Source organism: Leptopilina heterotoma, unplaced genomic scaffold (genome assembly GCF_015476425.1).
Source record: "Leptopilina heterotoma isolate Lh14 unplaced genomic scaffold, ASM1547642v1 Lhet_116, whole genome shotgun sequence".
Lineage (NCBI taxonomy): Eukaryota > Metazoa > Arthropoda > Insecta > Hymenoptera > Figitidae > Leptopilina > Leptopilina heterotoma.
The window spans coordinates 750175-776625 of record NW_025110835.1 but is presented as its reverse complement, the minus strand read 5'-3'; the positions used below and the strand labels follow the sequence as shown (position 1 = coordinate 776625).

The 26451-nt window shown below is 29.2% G+C and overlaps 1 protein-coding gene across 1 annotated transcript; it reads left to right on the top strand.

The window, feature by feature from the left end:
* The first annotated feature begins 6769 nt into the window (after nt 1-6769).
* On the top strand, nt 6770-14992 carry LOC122509439. Its single transcript, XM_043623538.1, has 2 exons — nt 6770-7490; nt 12904-14992. The coding sequence occupies exon 2, from the start codon at nt 12916-12918 to the stop codon at nt 14743-14745; it is 1830 nt and encodes a 609-aa protein (XP_043479473.1). The 5' UTR covers nt 6770-7490; nt 12904-12915; the 3' UTR covers nt 14746-14992.
* The last annotated feature ends 11459 nt before the right edge of the window (nt 14993-26451 follow it).

Sequence of the window (26451 nt, the reverse complement as noted above, 5' to 3'; positions counted from 1 at the left end):
GCGCTAAAGATAATTCCAATTTGACGTCAAAGTCAATTCAAATTCGAAATCAAAATGAAATCAAATTACGGAATTGATACCAGATTTAATTTTAAAAAAAAATTTTGGGGTAAAGACCCCAAAAACGCTTTTTTGAGGATTTTCAACATTTTTTTTCTCTTTAACCTGACGTGCTAGAGACTTCCACAAGGTCTTAAATTAAAGCTTGTAATGTGTACTACAAGACCCATATTCATAAAATAAAAAAAAATTAAATTTTTTTTCATAAAATGGGGTTGAAGACACTAAAAATATGTGTTTTTGGATTGCTTTAATAGACTTCTTGCAATTGTTTGGATTCGATTGAAAACGGTTCCTTAGGGTTTTTGGGGTCACTGATTACGAATCCGATATTAGTTTTCGAAAATTCAAAATGGCGAATTCGTAATCAGCGACCCCAAAAACCCTGGAGTTTCAAGCGAATCCAAGCAATTCTTAATTTTTACATCTGCCATCTTGGTTCCGCCATTTTAAATTTTTGAAAACTAATATCGGATTCGTAAACAGCGACCCCAAAAACCCCGAGTAACCATTTTCAAGCGAATCCAAGCAATTGCAAGAAGTCTATTAAAGCAATCCAAAAACACACATTTTTGGTGTCTTCAACCCCATTTTTTAAAAAAACTTTTAATTTTTTTTTTATTTTATGGATATGGGTCTTGTAGTGCACATTACAAGCTTTAATTTAAGACCTTGTGGAAGTCTCTAGCATGTCAGGTTAAAGAGAAAAAAAATGTTGAAAATCCTCAAAAAAGCGTTTTTGGGGTCTTTACCCCCACTTTTCTCAAAATCTTGACGTGATGGGCAATTTTGGAAGTCGGGATCGTGTTCAGCGTCCAAAAATACATCAGAAACCATTCCGATATCTCATAAAAAAAAGTAAGTCTTTTTTTGTTGACCTGTGTTTTCAATAAATTGAAATGATTCGTTGCGCCCCGGTTTCCTCTAATTACTTATAAATTCAAACTTACCTGATACAATTTCGACTCATTTTGCAGATAGTTTGATAATCCTTTTAGGTAATCAGTTTTAGGTAGACCCTCGAAACTGCACGATCCGATAATTATTAAAAATAGACTGAACTTTATAAACTTCATTTCGGTAATTTATTTAAAGCATATCAGTATTTAAAACATGTTAATAAAACGTATCTCTGTGCCAGCAGAAAAATATGTTCACTAGCCTTCTCAATTCAGAAGCACTTTACAAAGTGGAAGTCTACTATTTATTCTTGTACGCTGGTAGTGATTTTTCATTATTTTACATAGATGGTATCGTTAATTGTGAGCTTAAGTTTTAAAAAATTTTCAAAAAATCGATTTATGCTTGTTAGTTTCCTAGAACCTTGGTTTGATTTTTAAGCATAAATTACACATTCTGGCTTAGTTATTAAAGCTACTTTGTTAGAATTCTTATATATTTTCAATTTCTTATGTTTTCAGCTTTGGATTCGTTTTCAATATCAACTTTTGCATTTATAAATTTTTTTATTGGAAAAGTTACAGAAGAATTTTTTTAGTTTGTCAATTTTCTATTTAACGAATATATAGGGTCAATTTACGATCCTTAGTAAAAATGCAAAATGGAAGAGCTTCATTGTATAAGTATTAACATTGTATTCTATTATAAAACAAAAAATCTCGCTTCATTTTATAAAAAATGGATAATATAAGGTTCAGAAAAAATATTGACTATAAATTTTCAATTCATAGTTTAGCATTTTATTTAAGTACAATAGTAAGAATCATTTTACATTTTTCAATTATTTCTAAATAATAATAATAATAATTTTGTTCTAAAATTTTGTAATGTCCAATACCAAAATGTTGGAAATTCGACATTTGAATCAACCAGTTCGACTGTCGAATTTTTTATATTCGACATTTTGACGCCCCAAACAGAAGAAAAAACTATTTGATTCGAATTTTTCACAGTTCTAAAAGGTAGTTGTTATTTTATTTATTTATTTATACATATATATTTTGTGAAAAATACGAAAACATGATGAAGGCAAAATATTAAAAATTCTCAACCTATACAGCATTTTTTATAAGATTGGTGTGCAAGTTAAATTTACGATTATCAACTGATATAAAAGGAAATATTTTACTTTTGGAATTTAATAACCTTCGAAGTAAAATCAAATTTTGGATATATTTTTCTTTTAACTATTGCAACTAAGAACACACTTGTAAAACTACAAATCGATATTACTATCTATATTTGAACGTGATTATTGAATTTTCATTATTTTACGTAGATGGTATCGTGCTCATGATAAACTTTATTTTTAAAAAACTTTCGAAAAAATGCATTTCAATTGTTTACCACTTTTTATACAAAAAAAAACAGAATTTCTAGAATATGATCAAAATAACGCTTTAATCCGTCAATCGTTAAAATAATTCATCAAGAACTAAAATAATTCATAGATGAATTATTCTTTTAACATAATTAAAAATAATTTATTTTTCATTTAGAGGCAAGTTTTTGTTATAGAAATATTAAATCCAAAAAGGGATTATTTTAATCTTTATTGGTGAGGAGAGGGATAATTTGTGTCTAAAAAAATTTTTTTAATAAGATGTTTTTCTAATTGTTCTATTTGTAGAGAACAGATTCAAATTTATGAAAACATTGTAAAGACATTTAGTGTGTAACCATAATCAAAACAAGTGACCTTTTTACCATTTGGTGATGTTTAGGATTTCACCAGTAAAGACGATCAGTGCAAGAGTGTATCCAATAGACAAAATGTAAAAAACCAGTGGAAGCAATTTTTCCTTTGAGATTTCTTCCGGCGCAGGTGGAACATTAAGTGGCTTTCCACTAACAGAGCCAAACAATTTTGACATTATACCAGATTGTGAGGCTCGTAAAATTATTTTGTTGAAGCGTCCAATGTATGGTGAATTGTATCTAGTCACCCATGTTGTGAAGTAATACGACATAGGTTTCTCGAGTATTTTTGTGTTCTTGTTTCGAGTTTCCCATTCGAAATACGCTACCTATCCTTCAGAGTCGGACATTATACAGGTAATGTTCTCATACCTAGACAAGTAAGTCAAGCAGTCAAATGTTCCCCAGTTATCAGGATACATAACTGATTTTGTGCCTAATTTCTGAATTACCGAGATAGGACTAATCAACAAGTTATTTTTTATTACTTGGCTTGTCATAGGTGTCAGGCTGGAATCAAGCAATTCTTTGAGTGTTGTAATTTCCGCTTGTGATCGCCAGCTGATGTCCAGAATTACGGTGTAGAAGTAGCTAGAGTAAGCAATGCAACTCAGGATCAGCACACCAAAAATAATCCTTTCTGATAATGCTCCAGGCTCGTTGTCAGTTGACATTCCCATTACAATTCGACTGATGTTAAATGTTTGCCATGTTCTCCTGCTCAATTTTAACACGAAGGCTGTGATCCGAAGCAAAACAATCGCACCGATGGTTACACACACCATGGTAATGAATTCGTCCGACATTTCAATGGTCTTCTTTAATTTCGAATTTCTGGGAATTACAGCCTTTACAGATCCTAATGCTGGAACATGCATTCTGACATACTCAGTAGCAGTAGCGTTTACCATGAAGATATTGGTCCTTTCTAACATCATTTCAATACGGTTTTTATCTAGAAATGAATGAGATTCTAGTTTTGCCACTGTTGCATTGGTCCAGAATATTCTTCCCCTACTATTCAATCCTTTATAAAAGAGATTAGCAAACTTTCTGGAATTCTGCAAACGTACTTGAGAATCAGATCCGTTATGAAGCAAGTGTAAAAAATTTAACGTATTCCCATGCAGGTTTCTCAGTTTGTTTGGGAACCATTCAATGTCATCTGTTATTCTTCGAGCGGAATAGGTCCTTGCAAAACGATTCATCTGATGCAAAATCGATTCGTTCAATTTGTCGCCTGTCAAAAATCTCTCGTTGTCGTTTGGTTGCGTCATTACAGAAATATCGAGAAATTCATTCCACCATAAATTTTTAATTAATCTTTTTATTGATAAAGATTTGCTGGGTAGAAATAGGTGGATCAGACACTTCGGATATGGATTTCCCCATGACAGGCGTTTGAGTTGTATACCTACAGTTACCTCTTGAATCTCAGTTTCATTCGTGTTGCCGCTGAGAAACAGAACAAATAATGTCGTTTTCCGGGGATTTTGCAAAGAAGACGAGTAGTTGGTCTTGATAACTTCATGCCGAAATGAAGACAAACTCATTGTCAAGGTTGGAAAATTTTTGCCAACTTCTTGAAAGAGAGGATCTACTCTTGAACTTGAATTAATCGAGTGATCGCCAATGACAAACATTACCTGACAGAATAATAATAGTTAATAACCACCATAATTATATATTTTCCAATCATTATATTAAAACAACCCCGTTCATACCAATCTAATAGTGTAATTACCTGATACAATTTCGACTCCTTCTGCAGATAGTTTGTTAATCCATTTAGACAATCATTTGGTGGGTCTCCTAGACTGCCTGCTCCAATAATTATTAACAACGCACCGTACTTTAGTAACTCCATATTCGAAATTAAAAAATTTCATGAAAAATTATAATTTTAAGTTAACAAAGAAAAAGACCCGCACATCTTCACAACTTCAAATTACTTTTGTGAGTGAAAATTTTTCTTGACTATTCCTGTATGTCAGTTCTAATTTTCTCTATATTACACAGATGGTATCGTTTTAATTGAGAAAATAAGTTTTCTACAATATTTCGAAGTATTGATTAATTCCTTATGCTTTCTATGTCCTTGTAAATATTGAAGCAGAAATTTTACTTCTTATATTTGAAAGCATGTTTCTCATGTTTTTAAAATTTTTTAATTTTTGTTAATTTTTTTTTTTTGGTTTTGTACAATAATTTTTAGTTATCATTTTTTTAAGACACATTTTTCATCTAGGGCACGCATTTATATTTAAGTGAAAATATTATTAAGTATTTTTTTCTTTGCGTAATAAAAGAATTTAAAAATATTTTTAAAATTATTTATTGTTGAACAAAAATCACTTATTATAGTTATTATTCATGGAAATTCACCTTATCCTTTTCTTGCTCTGAATCATTTTTTCTCACAAAAGCAGGAGTCAAAATGAGTCACTTGCGAATCTCGAGAGTTAATAACCGCTTCTTTTAATTCCAAGAAGAGATAATTCGTTTTCGAGTTGTGAAAAGGAAAAATAAAACGAAGAAGTAAAATTGAGGTGTATTGATATCGGATGAAAATTGACGATGGAGATTTATGAAAAATGGGCGTCGATCACTGGTTTGAATGGACATTTTTGAAGTTTAGAGTTGTGAAGTTACTGCAACTAGCGCTTAACCTTTTGACACAACGAACAATGCATGGGTACTTCATAATTGTTATTTTAATAAGCTAATTTTCGCCGCACACGACCGACGCGAACAACGAAGAGGAGGCCATACGTCGCGTCAGAATTCTCGAGATTAACGGCCATACTTCCGAGCTGCTAAGAAATCCTCGTAATAAATGTAGGCGCGCAACATTCGTAAACTGTCATTCAAAACCATTCGCATCGATTTTACATCGATTTTCTTTTTCTTTTATTTTTTACTAGAAAAATTACCATTTTACAATTTTATTATCAAAAAAATTGTAATTAAAGAACTTTTTTGATTATTAAAATAAACTATATAGGGAAAATTGGAGTAAAAAAGTTTATTCGCAATGGTGAGTAGAAGAAGAAGGAGAAATAATGAGACAGTAACGATATTGAAAAGAATAATTTTTAATTTTCTTAATTAATGAAGGAAAAGCAGGGGTTACGCGAAGTTCAAAGGTCTCGGCTTGTTCAAGAAAAAGAAGAAAGGTCAAATGGGCGTTTCTTCAATTTGATGTAGAATCGATCCTCCTCCCGCTTTTCTGAATCGCATTTCTTCCTTGTAAACGAGAAATCTGAGAATTAAACAAATATATCTTTCTTATTCTTCTACCCCCGACCACCAACGAACCGCAGGTCGATTATTATTATCATGAATGAAATTGAGAAATGGTATTTAATGAATGAACAGACAAACAGGTGAAAAACACGCTTCGAGAAAATCAAAAGCAATAAAATTCATTGGTAAAAAGAGTCAACATTTTCTATCCTTCTTCGAAATTCAAATATATAATTTTGTTCCTAATTTTTTATTTGAAATTGATATCAAATTAACTGAATTTTATTTTTATTTTCTTTAAATTAATAATTTATAACTAAGATTTAATTCATTATAACAAGACTGAATATAATAGAGTCTCAAATGCTGAGATACTGATATACTTATACTCAGACGACTTCATCTCGTTTGCAAGAGAATTTTTTTGTCATCTTTGTAAAACTACATTTTTTATCAAAGAACTATTAAAATAATAAAATTAAAAATTTAGGAAAAATTTTTTCTTTTTACATTTTTAAAAATTTGATTACAAATATTATCCATTGTATTTTATTTTTATTTATTTTACTATCGCGTTAAACTTTTTTATTATTATATTTTATTCTCCTTTCTAGTTGTAGATTTTAATCTTTATTTCATCATTAATGACTTTCAAATCTGAACTACATGAAGCAGTTCTATCAACAAGTTAGAAATTCCGTCACAATATTTGTGGGAACGATGATAGAACAAAGTAAAAGACGTAAAGATAAAAACTTCAACAAGAAGAAAAAATTAATCTTGATCTGTAACGAAATTCCTAGACAACCTTCTCCCCCTCTTCTAAACATCCCTGGACCATCCCTCCTACGCATCCTTCATGCAACTGCGTTTAGGGAGAGAAGGCCCAAAAAGGGCAGTTCTAAACTAGACCTCGTTCGACATAGAAGTATACAAAGTTACGGCTTTGTATCCTTACTTTTATGTAACAATTAACAAGTATAATAAATAACTATTTTATTCACGAGTAAATTGTGTTATTAATTATTTTAACAAATAATAATTTAATTTCTCTCGAATAATAAATAAAGAATAATAAATTGCTACGTACAATTTATTATCTTTGAATATTTATTATTCGAAGTGAAAGATAATAAAAATCCCGTCACAAAATTGGCGATCCTGCCAGGATACGTGTTGAGTTTATTCTTTTTACGGAAAGTGATACTCTAAAACCGTATCTTGAAACGAACGTTTAATAAATTAACCGCGAGTGAAAAGTGACGGATGTATTTTGATTTTACAATCAACAAACAAGGAAAAAATTAAAGAAAAGAAAATTCAGCTTCATAATCTTTGTGATTTTTGAGTAAAACTAGCGGCTGAATCAAGTAGGTCCTATATTACGTAAACTTGAAATCTCAAAGATTATTTATTGGGAACGTAAATCAGTACGGTAAAACCCAGAAGAAACAACCAGGAAGGAGCTTTACCAGGACACTGGAGCGCATTAGGACAACAGGCATCGATTACAGAGGATAGCAGAGGCAAGTAAAAAAAAAAAAAAAAAAAAAAAAAAGAAAAAAAAATCGACGAAAACTTAGATAGAAATTTTGTAATTTAGACTAGGCGTTGGTATACTCCTGGTGTTCCAGAGCACTGCCATCGTTAATAAATCAAAAACTGAATCCGAATTAACCTTGTATGTACTCCATGTAGACGGATTGTACAAGTGAGGATTATAAAAAAAAAACACTTTTAGAAAATTAATTGTAACGCGTTCGGTATGCACACACCCGACACTCGAATTATAGTATACACAATTTAAAACTTAAAGATCAAACTGGCTTTAAATTCATATTTAAAATATTTAACGGGTTTCAACGAAAGTTCTCAGAAAAATTCCTTAAATAATAATCCAATTTCACCCTCTATAATAACTCCAAAAATGAACTCAACCACTGACGATATTAACCAAGAACAATCAACTTTACAGTTAATTTTAAACAAGTTAACCCTTATCGAAGAAAATCAAAAAATTCTTAACGACGAAAATACTAAAAGAGCGGACGAAATAAAATTTCTTGCCCAAAAACACAGTTTACTACAATTGACAGAAGACGATGAAACAGATTATACAGAACAAGATAAAGAACAGAAACCGAGAAAATTCCTTTCCGAGCACGGAAGAACATCAAAATACATAGAAACGGACGTCGATGAAGAATTTCAAGAATTACATAATGCAGGGACCCATTCACAACGGGCGATCGGCGACGAAAACGGCATCGGCGCGCAGTCCATATCCCAGCGTATGGTTGCAGACGCAACTATACCAGCAAAGGACATGATCCGAACAATAGAGACTTTAAACGGACAAGACGACGTGGGGGTCCAAGACTTTATTTTAAACGTTAAACGTGCTGTTTCTAAATGCTCGCAACCTGACCTTCTTTTAGACATGATAAAAACCGAAAAAATTCTAGGTAACGCTAAACGTGCTATTCGACATTGTCCCGCTAACAATTTCGAAGACCTTTTTAAATCCCTCAAAATTAACCTTTATTCAGAAACTTCCGTAGAATTATGCAGGACTAAATTAGAAAGTTGCAGACAAAACAACGATTCAGTACAACTGTATAACCAAAAATATAGACAGGTTTTTAACGAATTAAAATATGCCATTCAAGCCAAACACTCGGGATCGATAGCCAGAAAAATTGCCCTTCAAATAGAAGAACAGGCAGCTATAAAAAGGTACATAATGAACCTTCGCGACGAAATCGGGAGCCAGGTTCGGCCTTTAAAACCTGTAACTATTACCGACGCACAACAGGAAGCATTGGAAGCCGAAACTTGGTACCGCGAGAAACTAAAAAATAGACTTCTAACTACTTCTAAATCGCAATTCCAATCAAATCTTCAGAGACACGAAAATGTAAACCGGAGAACACCTTCGTATCAAAGTGCTAATAATAAAGGAAATCAATTCGAGCCGCCTAACCACAACTTACCACTAGCTCAACGTTTCACAATGTCATGTACCAACTGTAAAAAAATTGGTCATACTGAAAATCAATGCCGGTATCAAAAACAAAATACAAATTTTCACGGGACACAGAATCAAACACGACCCCCTCAGAGAGTTCATTACACAGCGGAGGCCTTAGTGGAAGAAGAGACAAGCGACAAAGAGTTAGAAAACGTAGAAACAATAGAGAACAAGTCGATCGAATTAGTTGCATATCCGGAAGATTGCAATCAATTATTATACAACCCATTGGATTCGAAAGAGACATTCGACTCCTCGTGGATACAGGATCTTCCATAAATTTAATAAAAGAATCACACCTTCCCCAAAATTTCCCTAAAGAAGCATGCGAAAAAAAATTTCAAATGGGCAACGATACACAAACCGCTAAGTACAAAGCAGAAATAAATTATATTAACAAAAATCATGTTGTATACATAGTACCCAACGATTTCCCACTACCAGAAGATGGTATATTAGGATTACCGTTTTTGCAACAATACTTGTATAGACTATCCAACACAAAACTGCGATTAAACGAACAAGAACACGAATTAATAGAGGATGGAATCTTAATACCTCCCAATCAAATTAAATTAATTCGCATACCGGTTACAAAAATAAAAGGGACTGTAGGGATTTTTGATAACCCTTTTATACCAGATTCAATCTACACTATTCAAGATAAAACTGTGACTGTTCCCATTAGTAATAATTCTCCATCATCGAAACATCTCAACTTGAATGATATTAAATATCAATATATTACATCCAATGTCCCAGAACCAGGAGTTATGTATATACCTGCTAATGAATTAGCAAAAAGAATACAATTGCTCAATGATAATACGCGGATTAATCACGTGGAAACAGGTTTTAAGGAAAATATTCTAAAAATCATTCACTCATATCACGACATTTTCCGATTACCAGGCGACCCATTACCGGGTACAAATCTCGCTCACCACAAAATTACTCTCAAAGAAGACAAGATAATTAATACGCGTTCATATCAACCACCAAAAGTCCATGAAACAGAGGTATCCACCCAAGTAGGAGAAATGTTTGGAGCAGGTGTTTTACGGCATTCCAATTCACCTTATAACTCACCAGTGTGGATAGTCCCCAAAAAATCAGATGCATCTGGCAAGAAAAAGTGGCGAGTTGTTATAGACTTCAGGAAAATTAATGAGATTACGGATCAAGATTCTTATCCAATACCTGTGATAGATGACATTATTTATAACTTGGGAAATGCTAAATTTTTCTCCGCTTTCGATCTTAGTTCTGGTTTCCACCAAGTGCCAATGGAGGAAAGCTCTAAGAAATTCACCGCCTTTTCTACACCTGACGGACATTTTGAATTCGAAAGAATGCCTTTCGGTTTAAAAAATTCCCCAGCAACATTCCAGAGAATGATCAACACTGCATTAAACGGTCTTATTAATAAAGTTTGCATGGTTTATCTGGACGACATTGTAGTTTATGGTTCGACAGTTGAAGAACATAATAAAAATTTAGTGATACTTTTTGAAAGATTGCGTCAAACTGGATTAAAACTACAGCCAGATAAATGCGAATATTTAAGGCCTGAGTTAGAGTACTTAGGGCACATAGTAACTAAGGACGGAATTAAACCCAATCCTAACAAAACAAAAGCAGTATCCGAATTTAAAACCCCACATAATTTGACTACTCTAAAATCATTTTTAGGTCTTTCGGGATATTATAGAAAATTTATAAAAAATTATTCTACCATTGCGAAACCACTTACCGAACTAACCAAAGACTCAAAGGAATTTCTTTGGACTTTAAACTGCCAAACAGCATTTGACAAACTAAAAACATCCTTGTGTCATGCACCCGTTTTAAAATATCCAGACTTTGCGAAAGAATTCACTCTCATTACGGACGCTTCGAATGTCGGCTTAGGAGCTATCTTATGTCAAGACGGTCACCCTTGTTACTATATTTCAAGAACATTGAATGCACCCGAATTAAATTACACTACTACGGAAAAAGAACTTCTTGCCATTGTATGGGCAGTTCAAAGATTTAGGCAATATTTGTTAGGCAAAAAATTTAAGATTCTTACCGATCACCAAGCCCTAAAGTGGTTATTTAATGTAAAGGATGCTTCTTCTAGACTGATGAGATGGAGGCTTAGGCTCGAAGAATATGATTATGAAATAGAATACAAAAAGGGTTCTGAAAATACTGCAGCTGACGCTCTTTCTCGTATATGTCATATTAACAACAATGGTAATGTAACGCAATCTAAACAAAGTGATTTTAACTTAGAAGAAGAGTTACCCGATATCGAAATTATTGATACACCTTTGGAAAGGGATCTTACAACACCAGAACCTCTAAACAACGAAGCACAAAATCCATCGAAGGTACATTCATCGGACATGAATGAATCTAATACTTTAGACTTCGAAGAACTATTGCCGAATATAGATTTACGACTTAACACAGAAGACTTACCACAAATAATAGACCCTTCACCTACTAGAACAGACGATCAACAACTTGTTAAAGAATATTATAAATGGTTTACGAATCGAACCGAAAGTCGGGAATCTGAAAAACCGAATGCAAACGGAAAATTATGGAGGGAATTTAACAAACGATTTACTAACAATCCAAATATTAAAGTGTTACCACCATACAATGAAAAAGATTGGCTTCAAATACTCGACAATACAGCACGTTGGACAATCTCGAAAAAACTCACTATCTTAAAAATGCATTTTAACGACCCCACTTTCACATCGACCGAAAGAGTAAAGTTGAAAATTTTGATATCTTTTATCAGTCATAAGTACCCACAACTTAAGATTCATACCTGCTACAATTCTACCTCTGAATTATCAGAGAAAGAAAAGAAACAAATTATCGCCGAGAGCCATGGATCCATAATGGCTCAACATTTTGGCGAAAACAAATCGATTCAAAGAGCACGTGAATTAGGAATTTGGAAGAACATGGAGAACGATATAATAGACTATATTAAAAAATGCGACACATGCCAGACTCAAAAACTAACGAGAATTAAGAGAAAATCGGAAGCAATAATTCCTGACACTCCAACAGAACCCAACGAGAAAATAGCAATGGATATTTTTGGCCCATTACCGGTAACTTCTGAATCAAACGAATATATACTTTCGATTCAAGATATGTTGACAAAATATCTTATATTAATACCCTTAGTGAATACCCAATCCGAAACAATAATCGAAAAACTTTTTGACCATTACATCTACATTTTTGGATCACCGAAGCATATTTTGACAGATCAGGGACAAAATTTAGTATCGGAACTTATGCAAAATTTTGAAAATTTGTTCAGAATTCAACATATTAAAACTACGGCTTTTCACCCACAGAGTAATGGTAGTTTAGAGAGAGCTCATGGCACGATTAAAGATCTAATTAGGACAGCAATGACAGATTTACATACTGAATGGGACAATACACTTAAATTCATATGTATGGCTTACAATACAATGCCACATGAAGGGACTGGATTCAGTCCGTTTCAACTTACATTCGGGCGCAATGCAAATGTACCTTCTGTGTTAGCAACAACTCCCAGTATAAAATACTCAGAACTAGTGAAACTCTGGCAAGAAAGACACGAACGTTACATCGGTAAAGCTCGAGAAAAGATCCAAAAATCTAAGGAAAAGTACAAACGAATACAAGATGCGAAAATTATTCTACCTCAAAAACTGTTTGACATCGGAGACCTTGTAATGATAACCAACACAAAAGAAAATAAGCTTAGCCCCGATTGGAAAGGTCCGGCGACAATCATTAAACCGCTACCTAACAATAATTACGAAATACTTTTTAATAATCAAAGAACAGTTATTCATGCCGATAGACTCAAATTATATAACTATTGAACTTATTTTTAGGTAATAAGAAAAATGCAGAGGCTAGTTTTTATCATCACATTCATATTGGGCATCGTCTACTCTGATGTAATTTTCCAACCTGTTATGAATACACCAATCTTTGCTGAAAATTTGGGAACCACAAGTCTCTACCACCGGACATGGAAATTAATTATAGGAGTTGACACCAGTAGCATTGAAAGCAGATTGGAACAAATACGAACATCTTATTCTAAAGCAACTGAATTATGCAATCATTGTGCCGAAGAATTTGAGATCAATATTCTTAATAATCGTATATTAAGAGTGACTGATCTCCAAACTACATTACAACAGATATTAGGATTTTCCCGTACTAAAAGAGGACTTTTAAACATCATAGGGACAATATCAAAGACTCTATTTGGTACACTCGACGAACATGATATGGATATTATAGATAAGGAGTTTGACAAAGTATATTCCGACCGAAAAATAATTACAGAAACAATAGGAAACCAAACTAGAATTATTAAAACACTTCTGAATACTGCCTCTCATGATTTGCAACTTCTAAATAAAGAATCGGGTTCTTTAATTGAGCAACTTAATCAGCTAGCTAATTCAACTAACGCGAACGCAAGAAATATGATAATTGCTAATATACTTTCCATTTGTACAATAGCAGTTAGTGAATACAGCGAAGATATTAATCTAATAATAAATGCTATAAATGATGGGAAGCATGGCATTGTACATCCCCAAATCCTCACACCAAATATGCTAATTGGAGAATTACAACGCATCGAAGAAGATACTAATTCTAAATACCCAATTAAATTAATCCCACAAAACTACCAGCACATTATTGACATCTCAGAAATAACTGTAAGCATTGTACACAAAAATTTAATCTATATCCTCAAAGTCCCAGAATTAGAAGAACCAACTCTTCAAACTCTACATCTACTCCCTATACCTATTCGCCATGGAACAGGGTTCATCGCACCCATCCCATCTCATGAAATTATCCTTATAAACCAAGAGAGAACTTTCTTTGTACCCTCAGATACAACAACACTTAAAAACTGTAAAACACTAGAAGATACATACATTTGTAAACGATTGCAACCATCTTTTCTAATCAGCGAAGTCGAAAATTGCGAGACAAGTATTGTTAAACACAGATATAAGACCATTTCTGATAAAGTATGCGATTTTTCTGTATTTAAAATATCAGAAATGGCATTTATACCTCTTCACGATCCAAACCAGTTTCTTATCATCCCAGAACACGAGATGGAATTAAATGCTTTATGTGACACGAAAAATCAAATTATAACCATTAAAGAGCCGAGCTTAATTCATAGTAATTCAAACTGCATACTACATACACCAAAATCCATTCTCAAACTACATAACTCCATAGAACATAAATTCGACATTAAGTTCAAAAAGAACTTATCATTTTCAATAAGTCAAACTGATTTGGATTTATTAAGTCACCAGTTACCAATAATACAAGAATCCATACACAGGGAAAAGTTTAACTCCTTAAAACGAAGTATCGATACTATGGAAGTATCGATCCAAAGTATAAAAAATATTCGACGAACAAAATCTTGGGTAGAAAAAAGCACCGATATATTAACATATTTAGGATACACATCTTTAGCTGCAGTAACAATGTACCTTCTATATAAATCCGGAATTTGTAAATTATTTTCTAAGTTACTACCAAAAAATCTATGTATTAATTTACTCTGTGTTAAAAACAATGTTACGACGACACCAACAGTACATTACACGAGCGCACCTACAGCGCCACTACAATTAGATGAACATTTAAAAATCGTCCCTCAAAAAATAAGGTTTCGACCTTAGGGACTAAGGTCAGTCTAAGTTGGGGGGTGTAACGAAATTCCTAGACAACCTTCTCCCCCTCTTCTAAACATCCCTGGACCATCCCTCCTACGCATCCTTCATGCAACTGCGTTTAGGGAGAGAAGGCCCAAAAAGGGCAGTTCTAAACTAGACCTCGTTCGACATAGAAGTATACAAAGTTACGGCTTTGTATCCTTACTTTTATGTAACAATTAACAAGTATAATAAATAACTATTTTATTCACGAGTAAATTGTGTTATTAATTATTTTAACAAATAATAATTTAATTTCTCTCGAATAATAAATAAAGAATAATAAATTGCTACGTACAATTTATTATCTTTGAATATTTATTATTCGAAGTGAAAGATAATAAAAATCCCGTCACAGATCAATACTCCTTTACTAACTCAACAAAAGGAGATTTGAATCTCGCATTCGTAGGACAAGTTAAAAGTAATATTTCCTCAATGAACATGTCCTTTAAAAAAAACCCAATTACTATTTTTTGTTTCGATTTCACAATATAATTCAACTTCATTTTTAAAAAAATATTTAATTATTATTTTTCCTTAGGAATTAAAATTCTTCAAAAGATTCAAATTCAAACCTTTTTGAAAATAAACAATTTATAATAATTAATGATGACCGAGTGATAAAATCATTATTTTATATTATAAGATTATTGTTACTGTAGATAACTTCTTTAAAATTATTTTCATCATTTCAATTCAATTATTATTTTCTACAATTTTTAATTACTTCTTATGAAAATAATTGATTTCTATAAAAAAAATTTTATTATTTATGAAAATAATGAAATTATTGCGAAAAAATTTATTAAAAAATTTGTAAATAATTGAATTCTTGTGAAATTTTTATTATTTATAAAAATAATTAAATGTTTGCGTAGAATTTTATTAAAATTTTTTTTAAATAATAAAAAAATAATAAAAAAAAAAAATTTTTAAATAAATAATAATCAAACCGATTATTCGATTCATTTAAGTATTTTTTTGTGTTAAAAAATAATTATTACGATTAAAAATTGTTTTTGTGTCTCATCGTCGGCTAATTTGAGTAGCGTGTCAAATTTTTCGATTGACAACTCTCGTTCTTCTATTGTGAGAAGAAAAAAAATTCAAAAAGGAATGTATCGATATGAGTTTCACGATGAGCCGGAACCTATCGTCACCTTTCATCTCACTTTCATCTTCTTTTATTATTATTATAAACTTTTATTCAATCGCTTGATGACCGTGCTTAATTTAGTTTGAAAGAAGAGTGAGAAATGAATCTCATATGGTGCTGTATCAATAGCCATCTAATCTGCATAAAGGAATATTTGCGGATCTCTAAATCGAATAAGGCAAACAATGCAAAAAAAATAACATAACTATAAATATTAAATAAATCGCCAAAAATCCAACAGAATGGAATATTTTGTTTTTATTGGTTGTTCCAAAGATACAAATTTTTCCATTAGAAAAAAACTTATTATTTAACGTCATTAGTGTTTTTCGTAGGCTCGGTGAAACTAGCGACCCGCCGGACGCCAGCCATCAGAAGAATCCATAGGCGCCGACACACATAGTAGCGCGGTGGCCCTATACAGTTCAATCAACGCAAAAACAACGTACACTAGCTATTACAGTTTATAGAAAAAAATTGCAATAGTCACATTTTAAAAATCAATAATCCCCCTTTAATTTGCGACCAAGAAATAAAAATTTGGTCTAAAATTGTTCGAGTTACGAATATTTTTTCGATTTTCTTTCCAATTTTCGTTTTTCTGATACGGGCGAACAATTTTAAACCAAATTATTATTTTTTGGTCACAAATTAAAGGGGGAGTATTGCTCCTTAAAATGTGACAAATGAAAATTTTTTAAATAAATTTTTTGTAGCCAGCGTCCCCACCCGCCCGTATCAGAAAAACGAAAATTGGAAAAAAATCGAAAAAAAATTCATAACTCGAACAATTTTAGACCAAATTATTATTTTTTTGTCACAAATTAAAGGGGAGTATTGCTTCTTAAAATGTGAAAATTTTATAAATAAATTTTTGATAGCCAGCGTCCCCACCCGCCCGTATCAGAAAAACGAAAATTGGAAAAAAAATCGAGAAAAAATTCATAACTCGAACAATTTTAGACCAAATTATTATTTTTTGGTCACAAATTAAAGGGGGAGTATTGCTCCTTAAAATGTGACAAATGAAAATTTTCTAAATAAATTTTTGATAGCCAGCGTCCCCACCCGCCAGTATCAGAAAAACGAAAATTGGAAAAAAATTCATAACTCGAACAATTTTAGACCAAATTATTATTTTTTGGTCACAAATTAAAGGGGGAGTATTGCTCCTTAAAATGTGAAAATTGAAAATTTTTTCAATAAATTTTTGATACCCAGCGTTCCCACCCGCCCGTATCAGAAAAACGAAAATTGGAAAAAAAATCGAAAAAAAATTCATAACTCGAACAATTTTAGACCAAATTATTATTTTTTGGTCACAAATTAAAGGGGGAGTATTGCTCCTTAAAATGTGACAAATGAAAATTTTTTAAATAAATTTTTGATACCCAGCGTTCCCACCCGCCCGTATCAGAAAAACGAAAATTGGAAAAAAAATCGAAAAAAAATTCATAACTCGAACAATTTTAGACCAAATTATTATTTTTTGGTCACAAATTAAAGGGGGAGTATTGCTCCTTAAAATGTGAAAATTAAAAATTTTTTCAATAAATTTTTGATACCCAGCGTTCCCACCCGCCCGTATCAGAAAAACGAAAATTGGAATAAAAATCGAAAAAAAATTCATAACTCGAACAATTTTAGACCAAATTATTATTTTTTGGTCACAAATTAAAGGGGGAGTATTGCTCCTTAAAATGTGACAAATGAAAATTTTTTAAATAAATTTTTGATACCCAGCGTTCCCACCCGCCCGTATCAGAAAAACGAAAATTGGAAAAAAAATCGAAAAAAAATTCATAACTCGAACAATTTTAGACCAAATTATTATTTTTTGGTCACAAATTAAAGGGGGAGTATTGCTCCTTAAAATGTGAAAATTGAAAATTTTTTCAATAAATTTTTGATACCCAGCGTTCCCACCCGCCCGTATCAGAAAAACGAAAATTGGAAAAAAAATCGAAAAAAAATTCATAACTCGAACAATTTTAGACCAAATTATTATTTTTTGGTCACAAATTAAAGGGGGAGTATTGCTCCTTAAAATGTGAAAATTGAAAATTTTTTCAATAAATTTTTGATACCCAGCGTTCCCACCCGCCCGTATCAGAAAAACGAAAATTGGAAAAAAAATCGAAAAAAAATTCATAACTCGAACAATTTTAGACCAAATTATTATTTTTTGGTCACAAATTAAAGGGGGAGTATTGCTCCTTAAAATGTGACAAATGAAAATTTTTTAAATAAATTTTTGATAGCCAGCGTCCCCACCCGCCCGTATCTGAAAAACGAAAATTGGAAAAAAAATCGAAAAAAAATTCATAACTCGAACAATTTTAGACCAAATTATTTTTTTTTGGTCACAAATTAAAGGGGGAGTATTGCTCCTTAAAATGTGAAAATTGAAAATTTTTTCAATAAATTTTTGATACCCAGCGTTCCCACCCGCCCGTATCAGAAAAACGAAAATTGGAAAAAAAATCGAAAAAAAATTCATAACTCGAACAATTTTAGACCAAATTATTATTTTTTGGTCACAAATTAAAGGGGGAGTATTGCTCCTTAAAATGTGACAAATGAAAATTTTTTAAATAAATTTTTGATAGCCAGCGTCCCCACCCGCCCGTATCTGAAAAACGAAAATTGGAAAAAAAATCGAAAAAAAATTCATAACTCGAACAATTTTAGACCAAATTATTTTTTTTTGGTCACAAATTAAAGGGGGAGTATTGCTCCTTAAAATGTGACAAATGAAAATTTTTTAAATAAATTTTTGATACCCAGCGTTCCCACCCGCCCGTATCAGAAAAACGAAAATTGGAAAAAAAATCGAAAAAAAATTCATAACTCGAACAATTTTAGACCAAATTATTATTTTTTGGTCACAAATTAAAGGGGGAGTATTGCTCCTTAAAATGTGAAAATTGAAAATTTTTTCAATAAATTTTTGATACCCAGCGTTCCCACCCGCCCGTATCAGAAAAACGAAAATTGGAAAAAAAATCGAAAAAAAATTCATAACTCGAACAATTTTAGACCAAATTATTATTTTTTGGTCACAAATTAAAGGGGGAGTATTGCTCCTTAAAATGTGAAAATTGAAAATTTTTTCAATAAATTTTTGATACCCAGCGTTCCCACCCGCCCGTATCAGAAAAACGAAAATTGGAAAAAAAATCGAAAAAAAATTCATAACTCGAACAATTTTAGACCAAATTATTATTTTTTGGTCACAAATTAAAGGGGGAGTATTGCTCCTTAAAATGTGACAAATGAAAATTTTTTAAATAAATTTTTGATAGCCAGCGTCCCCACCCGCCCGTATCTGAAAAACGAAAATTGGAAAAAAAATCGAAAAAAAATTCATAACTCGAACAATTTTAGACCAAATTATTTTTTTTTGGTCACAAATTAAAGGGGGAGTATTGCTCCTTAAAATGTGAAAATTGAAAATTTTTTCAATAAATTTTTGATACCCAGCGTTCCCACCCGCCCGTATCAGAAAAACGAAAATTGGAAAAAAAATCGAAAAAAAATTCATAACTCGAACAATTTTAGACCAAATTATTATTTTTTGGTCACAAATTAAAGGGGGAGTATTGCTCCTTAAAATGTGACAAATGAAAATTTTTTAAATAAATTTTTGATAGCCAGCGTCCCCACCCGCCCGTATCTGAAAAACGAAAATTGGAAAAAAAATCGAAAAAAAATTCATAACTCGAACAATTTTAGACCAAATTATTTTTTTTTGGTCACAAATTAAAGGGGGAGTATTGCTCCTTAAAATGTGACTATTGCAATTTTTTCTATAAACTGTAATAGCTAGCGTACGTTGTTTTTGCGTTGATTGAACTGTATAGGGCCACCGCGCTACTATGTGTGTCGGCGCCTATGGATTCTTTTGATGGCTGGCGGCCGGCGGGTCGCTACTTTAACCGAGCCTTTTTCATATTTTTATTTTTTGTTTTTTTTTTTATTTTTGTTTTCTCTATTATTTTGTAGACTCTATGAATAGGAAATTGTATTGATTTCGAAACGTTGGAGTAATTTTAATATTAAAAAACCACTTGTTCGAATGTATTAGTGTAAAAAAATTTTTACCTACTATTCCAGTTTAATTTTCTCTTTCCCTGACTTTTCCCTGATTTTCAGACAAAATTTTCACTTCTTCCCTGACCCTAAAGAATACAATTTAATTTTACGAAATTTCGATTATTCGCAAATTCTTCAATTAAATATCAGAAAATAAAAATTTCAAGTGATTTTTAAAAAAATTCGATTACACTTTTTCGAAAAAAATTGATTTTATAGAATTGTTAGTCAAAAGTATGAAAAAATAAAATTTTCAAAGACTTTAATTTGAAACCTCTTTAAAATTAAATTATTTCTAAAAATTCATACTTATAATGCTTTTAATATTATGTTATTTAAATAAGTAATTTATTGAGTAATTGAATGTTTTATAAAATTGAATTCTCATAAAAAATTTTTATCAACAAATTGTTAAACAAATTGAATTCTTTTGATGAATTTTAATAAAATTTTTAAGAATAATTACATGGCTCGTGGAATTCGGACAAATAAAAAATTGTAAATAATTAAATTCCAGTGAAATTTTTATTATTTACGTAAATAATCAAATGTTTGCGTAGAATTTTATTATAATTTCTTTAAATAATTGAATTCTTTTGGAAAATTTTATTAAAATAGTAGATATTGAAAATCATTGAATTGAGGGAAATTTTTGAAAATAAATTGAAGTTTTGACAAGAATTTAATTAAAATTTTTTTAAATAATTAAAATTCTGCGATGAGTTTTATTATTTCTGAAAATAATTGAATTATTGAGAAGAAACTTATAAAGAATTTGTAAATATTTGAATTCCTGTGAAATTTTGTATTATTTAGAACACTAATTAAATGTTTATGTACAATTTTATTAAAATTGTTTTTAAATAATTGAATTCTTTTGGGTAATTTTATAAAAATAGTACATATTAAAAATCAATGAAATCAGAAATATTTTTGAAAATAATTGAAATTTTGACAAAAATTTTATTAAAATTTGTCAAAATAATTGAATTTTGAAGAAGAATTTATTTATTTATAAAGGTAATAATTGGAATTTTGTGGAAATTTTTTTGTAAATTTTGAACATAATTCAATTTTGTGCTATGAATTTTATTACTTTTGAAAATAATTGAATTTCTGCAATCATTTGGAACTTTTCCAAAATTCAATTTTTTTAGTAATTTTATCTAAAATTCTTCTGTAAAACCATTATTTTTAATAGCTAATTAAATATATATTCAAAAATTTAATTTATTTCAGAAGAATTTGAATTATAAAAATTTTTCAAAAATATCATTGATTGGTCTAATATTACAAAAAATATCAAGATTGTGAAAATGGAATATTCCTGATTATTGGGGAATATCTTTAAAGGAAAGTATTTTTTAAATATATAAATTTAACTTAATAAAATAATAATTTAACTTAATTAAATGTGCAAAAGGAATTAGTTAAAATGTTTACTAATTGGAATTAGTAACTGACTTTTTGCTTTTGAATTAGTAAATTTTACTATTATATTAGTAGAAACGACTATTTATTAGTAAAATTTACTAATTCAAAAGCAAAAAGTCAGTCACTAATTCAAATTAGTAAATATTTTTACCAATTCGAATTTAAATGAGTAAAAAGTAAAGGTAAAAGTGACAGTAAAAAGTAAAAATTTCTTTATTACTAATAATTAATATAATTAATTTAATAATAATTTCTTTCGGTTTTATTTAAAAAATTAAATTTTTTTAAAAGTATAATTTTCAAAAGAAGTGCATAGTGTCATTAAGAAGTTAATATTGTATTTAAAATGCAACTTTAACTATATACATGGTGAGAAGATTTATGTCTGGCGAAACAGTACTTTTTCTACTTAAGATGCGAATTTTGTCTTATCGAAGAAACTTTATCTACTTAAAAGTGTAATTTATGAGAAAACTATAAATTTTCTTATTAAGAGGAGTTAATGTTGTCTAGACAAAAAGACTTTAACTATTGAAAACAATAATATTGTTGTATGTCATTGCTAACAGACGCTCACTATGTATACAATTCTACTCGAGGAAAAATGAATGTTGTCTGGTCGGTAAAAACTTTGTCTACTTCAAACTAAATTATGCATTTTCAAATTTTTCTCGTCTTTTTCAATTTAAAACAAAGCTTTCACTGCAATATTAGAGAAAATTTTTCATAGGATCATTTAAGGGATAAAAAAATTTTTGGTTAAAATATTAAGAAAAGATTTTATAGTATCATCAAGAAATATTATTTGATTCAAGTAAATATTTAACTGATAATAGTCAATTAATCGCTTATTTGAATCAAATAAATTTTTTTTTCAGTGTACAAAATAATTGAGGACAGCTATTGCCAGAATATTACAAGAAGCTGTTTTAAAATCATTCTGAAAAGCTTTCATAAACTAATAAAGGTATAGTATTTTCATTTCTAATTTCAATTTAATATTTTAAATATATCCAATTGTAAAAAAAATAAAAGGGCATCATGAAACATCATGAATCACAATATAAAAAAAAAAATTCAAGAGTAATGGAAAAATTATTTCCATAGAAGTATAAAAAATCGTCAGATTTATATAAGATATAAAAAACATTTGAAACATTGTTAAAATATTTAATTGACTTACATTGAACTGCGCTCTGCTGTAGACAATCTCCTCCAGGAACAATTTCGGAACTCACAATACTGTTCTGTAAGCAAAAAAAAATTAAACCGGGTTTTGATTAAAAAAAATAGATGAAGAAAGTAGTAAAAAGTTCCTATCGAAAAATTAAATTTGACGACTAAAAATTTAACTCGGCATTAAATTTAATCTTTACAATTTATTTACAGGAATTTAACAATCATCAAAAAATTTTAATTACAATTTTTCAAACGACTAATTCTTCTTCATAATTTTCAAATTTCAACACTAGTACAATCTCTCTTGAACAAATAATTCAATACTTTAATTGATTCTAAAAATTACAACTGAAATTCTTGCAAAATTCAATAATTGTCTTTTTAAATTTTTAAATACAATTATTCAAAACTTTAATCATTTTTTAGGAAATTTTTAAATTAGGAATTTGTTACATTACATTTATTTAAATATTATTACAGTTTTACAACAATTGAAACTTTCAAAGACAGAAAATTTAAAATCTTTTGAAACTTAATTACTTCTAAAAATTCATAAAAATCTTGGGTACAAATTTCTTACGATTTTTGAAAATAATTGAATCGTTTCAAATAATTTTATTAAAATTTTTTAAAATAATTATTTTATTTTAATTATTATCGAATTAAAGTAGTGTAAATTCTGAAAAAAAGAGAAAAAAGTAGCTTTTAGTGTCACAAGTCTAGAAAAAAATAATTATTTTCAAAATTTTTAATAAAATTCGTTCAAAAAATTCAAATTACTTTGAACAATTCTGATAAAATTTATAGAAACAATATAATTATTTCTATAAATTGTAAAATTCTTATCAAGAATTCAATTATTTTTGTAAATAATAAAATTCTTTTTTTTTCTTTTTTATTTCTTTTTCTTTACAATTATTTTCAATACAATTTTAATAAAATTTCTAGGAAAAAATTCAATTATACTCAAGAGAATTTTAATAAAATTTCTCTAACAGAATCAATTATTTTTAAAAATTGTAATAAATTTTTTCTAAACAATTCAATTGTTCTGAAAAGTTTTTAATAAAATTCTTTGTAATTTCCAATTATTTTGAAAATAATTGTATTTTCACTAAAATCGTACATTTTTAGAGTTTATTGTAGAATGTAACAAAATATTTTTATGAAAATTATTTTATTTGTAGTTTTTTTTATTTGCAATGAGACACAAAAATAATTATTTCTTTCGTTTTTTTAACACCTTTGTCAATATAAGTAAAAAATACTACATCTGAGCGAATAACTGACGATAGAACGTAGTTTTTTTTTATTATACGATGAGACACAAAAATAATTTTTAATCGTAATAATTATTTTTTAACGCAAAAAAATACTTAAATGAATCAAATAATCGGATTAATTATCATTTATTTAAACATTTATTTTTTTTATTATTTTTTTATTATTTAAAAATATTTTTAATAAAATTGTACGCAAACATTTAATTATTTTCATAAATAATAAAAATATACACAGGAATTCAATTATTTACAAATTTTTTAGTAAATTTCATCGCAATAATTTCATTATTTTCATAAATAATAATAAAATTTTTTACAGGATTCGTTATGGAGTACAGGATTCCTTATGGAAAATTGAGAATTTTCTACAAAAATATTAAGAAACGGGAATATGTAATGTATTTCTTTTCCAAAAGAAAATAATGAGTTTGTGAAAAATATTGTTCTTGAGAAATAAAAAATTAAAATGTGTATATTTCCTATTTCTTAATCATAATTTTTAAAAAATTTACAATTTGATTTAATATATTTATAAATAAAAAGGAGAAAAATGTTTGTAATTTAGATCAGTCAAAAGAAAATTGTTATAGAAAAAAGCATATAATAAATCAAATGTATTTGTTAATCATAATTTTTATTAAATTTTCTAATTTCAAATATTATTTTATTATAAATCATGAAAAAATGCCTGAATATTTTCGATTTGTCAAACAATATTTTTTAAAGAAAAAAAAACAGAAGGGGTCAGAATTCGTGAAATTTTCACAGAAAATAAAAAGTATTTTTTTTAAATCGAAATGTTGAAAAAACATTTCTATTTAGTCTTAAGAATGTGTCCACCAAAAAACAGAAAAAAAATTATTTTTTAAAAAAGTTATTGCAAAATTAATTTTTTTGCAACTTTTTAAACAAAATGTTATTTCTCCTAAATAAATGAACCGATTTAAATGAACCAAGCGGGAATATAAAGGAGAGAAAATATACTTTTGTTTCAAATTAGAAAATGTTTAAAAAGTTTATTTTTTAATAATTATTTAATAAATTTTTTATAAACAATTAATTTTTTTTTAATCTTTTGCGCCTTTTAAAAATTTTTAAAAAATATTAACATTCACTTAAAACTATAAGAAATCAAAATCCGTTGAGAAAATTTTGGAGCAACAATTATTTTAAAAGTTATAATGAAAATTATATTGAACGGAGATGCGATTTTGATGATTTTCAGAATAAAAACATTATTTTTAACTACGAAATGAACAAAACACTGTCAAATTAACATTTTTATTTAATTATAAAACCATAAAGATTGATAAAAATGATCAAAAACTAATTTCAGCGTTGATGCACTACACCGGGCCAATATAATTTTCATTATAACTTATAAAATAATTGTCGCTCCAAAATTTTCTCAACAGATTTTGATTTCTTATAGTTTTAAGTGTATCTTATTATTTTTTTCAAATTTTTAAAAGGCGTAGAAAATTAAAAAAAAATTAATTGTTTATAAAAAATTTATTAAATAATTATTAAAAAATAAACTTTTTAAAAATTTTCCAATTCTTAACGAAAGTATATTTTATCCCCTTTATATTCCCGCTTGGTTCATTTAAATCGGTTTATTCATTTAGGAGAAATAACATTTTGTTTAAAAAGTTGCAAAAAAATTAATTTTGCAATAACTTTTTTAAAAAATAATTTTTTTTTCTGTTTCTTGGTGGACACATTCTTAAGGCCACATAGAAATGTTTTTTCAACATTTCGATTTAAAAAAAATACTTTTTATTTTCTGTGAAAATTTCACGAATTCTGACCCGAAGCTAACACAAAAACTAACTTTAAAGTGTGGACAGATAGAATTAATAAAAGAATGAAATACGAAAATTGTTATTTAGTAGATAATAGTAGATAATAGATAATAAATAATAGATAATAGATCATTTTCAAAAAAAGATTTCTGCTATTTAAAATTTGAGTCAAAAAGTAATTGAAAAATTGGAAAAAAACGAATAGTCGCATTTACTCAAAAAAAAATATGGAAAAAGTCGATTAGTCGCATTTTTCACAAAAAAAGGGGGCAAAAAAGTCGAAAAAGTCCCACAATCCGAGCCCTGCAGTTCCCAAATTTTCAAATACAAGAAATAAAGAATTTCAATAAAAGCATTATCTACCTCTTTAAAAATAAAATTAAAAAAAATTGAATAACTTAGAATATCTAAGTCGGGAATAATTGATAAAAGCTGATATTAGTCGTTGAATATAATGAAATACTGATTTAATTATGTATTTTATAATAAATGTGTGCAATTTGAAAGAGACTGGTGAGGCGGCTACTAATAAGGATAGGGTATATTATCAGCAGGGTGGATTCTCTCAGAGGTCCTTTCGGATCCATAATTTTCCCCGAGGGAGTCGTGTAAGTATTCCCACTGCGAATTGCGGCAATTAAAGTCTCCTAACCTTGAGTCCATTAATTCGCAATGAGGGACAAACTGAGAGAAAGACCCGGGTGCTTCTCTGCGGGGT